General features: G+C 46.2%; 1 protein-coding gene across 1 annotated transcript in view; it reads right to left on the bottom strand.

The window, feature by feature from the left end:
- Positions 1–3487, bottom strand: part of IL20RB (interleukin 20 receptor subunit beta) — a 28924-nt gene extending 25437 nt beyond the window's left edge. The window contains exon 1 of the mRNA XM_045287482.1: positions 3399–3487. Coding sequence (XP_045143417.1) covers positions 3399–3471 — 73 coding nt within the window. The 5' untranslated portion in view covers positions 3472–3487. The remainder of the gene's footprint in view (positions 1–3398) is intronic.
- Between the last annotated feature and the right edge of the window lie 482 nt (positions 3488–3969).

Here is a 3969-nt window from a genome sequence, read left to right on the forward strand (position 1 = left end):
GTATGGATTGTGATGAGTTGTAAGAGCCCCCAATAAAATGATGTTTTTAAACACATATAGCCATAATGCCTTCACATGTTTAAAAAATGATGTTAATTCTGAATATCTAGATTGCAAAATATACGATATCTTGCAATCAGATGGGATAAAACCAAACCAGATGATATGCATCTAGGGAAAGTGTAAAGTTCTACAAGTAGGTCCAAACAGTCCATTACATCAGTGCAGCCTAAAGGAGGCCTGGCTGAACAGCTTGTAGCACGGCCACAGTTGAGGTCTTGGGGCACTATGATCAGGGCAGACCTACCACGCCCCAAGGCTTTAAGACACACACTCTGAAGCTGACTTACCGGATACATCTTTCTTCATGAGAGGGCACACAGACAGGCAAACAGTGAAAGATACCCCATATTTTAATTAGCACTCATGTGACCCTCTTCTACCTATGGAGAAGTTCCAAATCGAACTCCATTGTGAACAAAACACTCACTCTCATCTCTGTTTTAGAATGAGCTCTGCTTCTTTCTGATCCCTGTGGGCCAGAGCTCGGATGGTCAATGTTACTTGTACAGCGTATCCCAAGTTTCATTTCTGCACTGCTAAGTTTCTGTGGCGCACATCCTTTTCCCCCATCAACTCCTGATTCTGGGGGAGGCTTGAAGGACAGCACACACTGTCATGGCACTGCAGGATGGGGCCGGAATGCTAGAGAGGAAAGGGCTGTGCAAGATGGGAATGTATTTTCAATTTAGACGACAAACTGAAAGTGATTCTATCCACCCACAAAGGCTTGTTCAAAACCTTCCAGTTATTAGAGTGAGCTGATTGTGGTCTTGAAAACACAATTAAAGGGACAGAAGGAAAACGTGATTTCCACAGCATCCTCATTAACATGAGATGTCAGCAATCAGGCAGGAGCAGGCTGTATTGAAGTCAGGTCTCTGAAGAAACCAGATACTTGAAGGCTTAACGTATCGTCCACTTGCCTTGCTTGGTAAAGTGGAGGGGCAGCAAAAGCGAGGCAGGCCCTCAATGAGATGGACTGACACAGTGCCTGCAACCAACGATGGGCTCGATCGGGCCTAGGAACAATTGTAAGGCTGGCACAGGACCGTGCAGTGTTCTGTCCGGTTGTGCCAAGGCTCTATGGGTCAAAATCAAATTGATGGCCCCTAACCACAGGAACAGCATTGCCACTTAAGGGAACACACTGCTAGAGGACTCGACCTGGCTTACTGGGATCTGGCTACTAGGGTGTGGATGCCCACTGGAGGCAAAACCAGCTGATCAGCATCTTTTCCTGAGGACTGAATCTACAACTTTCATTTCTTCAGGAATGCATTGGCTTTCCATTGCTGCTCTAACCAACTTCCACAAAATAAAGATGAGGCTTCCTGCCCCTGTAAAGATTTATAACCACAGACACCCACAGGAGTCAGAACCTACTGGGTGGCAGCTGGGATTGTAAAATTTTTTTATAGATTAGAAGAAGCCCACTTAGAATTATTAGAATTCACTCCAGGCACCCACGCAATTCAGAGGGAACAGTCAGAATCTCATTGACCTACCAACACTCCTATCTGTGTCAGTGACCAACATAATAATAGCTAACACTTGGTGAGGGGGTGGGCACGCTGAAGCCTTCGATGTGTGGTGTTTGCCTGCTCTCACTTAAATTCCCACAATATTCAGACTACCTCCTACAACCATTTCCCAGAGGAGGAACCGAAGTTATATGACTTTGTCATTTAGTTCTAAAAATTCACTGCCATCGAGTCAATTCCAACTCATAGCAACCCTGTAGGATAGAGTAGAACTGCCCTGTGGGTGTCCAAGACTAAATCTTTACACGGCAGAGAACCTGACCTTGCTCCTCCGTGGATCCTGCGGTTAGCAGCCCAGCATGTCACCCACTGTGCCCCGGAGCTCGTCCCCGATAAATGAGCTGTGCTCACAGGGGTCTTTCTGGCTGGGACGTTCCGTGGTTTTCATTTAGCCACACTGGATTTCCTGATTTCTTTTCTTTGCAGAAGGTCACATTTACTCCCAGGACTCTTTGCACCAAGAGTTTTCAGGATTAAAGCTTAAAAGTCTGAACTACCTAATTGAAGAAAATGTCAAGTTTAAAACTGCTGGCCTTCTCTCTTCTCAATTGGCCTCCCAAAAAAACCCTTGGCTGATGAAGGAATGTTTTCTTGGCAACTTGTTTGTTCCACCAACTAATCAATCAACTAACCAACCAACCACCATTCTTAGCCAGAAGATGTGGAGCTAAGCATTTGGTGTGCTCTAAGGTCAAAGGGGAGAGAGGTCTGAGAGGAGGCTGAATGAGAGAGACCCACTTGGAATGATGACAGGATGTGCTTGCGGTCAGGAAAGGAACTGGGGATAGTGCATCTGGTGGGAAGTTACAAGCCAGACCAGGAGAGGAAATGCAAGCAAAGCAGGACTATTGTGAAGACAGCAGTTGCCTGCACAATATTTTTTTTCAAGAAGTAGGGTTGCATTCATATCGGGTGGGGCCTGGGCAGTGGAAGTTCACAGCAGAACTTGGACCTCACGTGATAGAAACTGGGCGCTGAGCTACGAATGAACACCATCGATTGGTTGTGAGAGCCGGTTCCAAATATTTGCAAATTGCCTCAGCACTGATTCGTTGCTTGACTTAAACTTATTAAAATAATTACTGTAGTTCTCAGTTTCTTTCTTTCTTCTTTTTCTCTTTTTTTTTAGGCAGAAAGCACGGAGGCTCTCATGAATACGGCGAGGAGCCAGCCCTCGGGAGGGAGTATTAAAATTAGAAATCTCTCTTAAACATGATTTAACATGAACAAACATCAAAGGCTTAGGAGCTGTGATTTGGGAATGATAAAACAGGTAGGTACAAGCAGCCTGGAATGGAGCAAAGATCCTTATGTAACTTCATGTGCTGGGGGTAGAAAGCCCCAAACCTCACGTTAAAATGCTATGGAGAACCTGGCTGCTACCTTTGACCAGAAGAAGAGAGAAATCCAAGTTTAGAAATCTGTGCCCAATATTAAGCTTGCCATTGATATCGTCTTTTATTCATGTCTATTTTGTTATAGTCTCGAAGGCTTTCACATTGCCCTGTTCGCAGCTGACATCGCCAAGGCACAGACCGAAGAGCGAGGCGCCTGCATTTCACGGCTGATAATCACACAGTCAGGCCAATAACAGCATGCAAGGGGCCCTGCTCACCTCGGACACTTCTGATGCTTTATCTTCCAACATTTCCAAACAGGATGCAGTCTTCCTTAAAAGTGACAGCAAAACAGACAGACAATGCTCTAGGTATCTTCCAATCCCAAGCCCTGGGAAAGTACCTTAAAACTATATTTGAGTCCCAGGCTATCGGCTGCCTTCTACTTCATCCTTACCTGCGAGCAAAGATAGCATCAAGGTGCAGAGAAACCACAGGGTGGGACTTGTTGAGGTTTCTTCCAGAATCATCCTGAGGGTCTATGTATGATGGGCTGGAATATTATTTCCTGCTGGGAGGCCCCGTCCTTTCCATCCCAGCTAGCCTTGCTTCAGAACACCAATGTTAGGGCTGAACTGAGTCCTCGTGGAAGCTGGATTGTTCCAGAAAGAGGAGCTAGACTGGACCGCCCAGAAGGGGCAGGCAGTACAGCATTTTATTCTGTGCAAAGCCAGAAGCTGCAACAAGGGGAGTGGCCTAGGAGCGTTCCTGAAATGGTAACTCTGCAGAGCGTGAAAAGCTACCAGAGGGAGACACCCAGACCTCAGGTCCTGGGTGGAGCAAAGGGTCCTGGATGCCCCAAGAGGTCCTCCTTGGAAGTGAGCAGGGACGGTTTTCTCTCTAGACCCTCATCAGCCAGCTCTCCTCTCCCAGGTCTCCCTCTTGCAAGTTCAGTCAGACTGGATTCTAATCAACTCTCTTTGCTAATAGATACTCAATTGAGAAAGATTTAAAACACTTTTAAGACC

Source organism: Echinops telfairi, unplaced genomic scaffold (assembly GCF_000313985.2).
Source record: "Echinops telfairi isolate 266 unplaced genomic scaffold, ASM31398v2 ScPeMD7_16;HRSCAF=60, whole genome shotgun sequence".
Taxonomy (NCBI): Eukaryota; Metazoa; Chordata; class Mammalia; order Afrosoricida; family Tenrecidae; genus Echinops; species Echinops telfairi.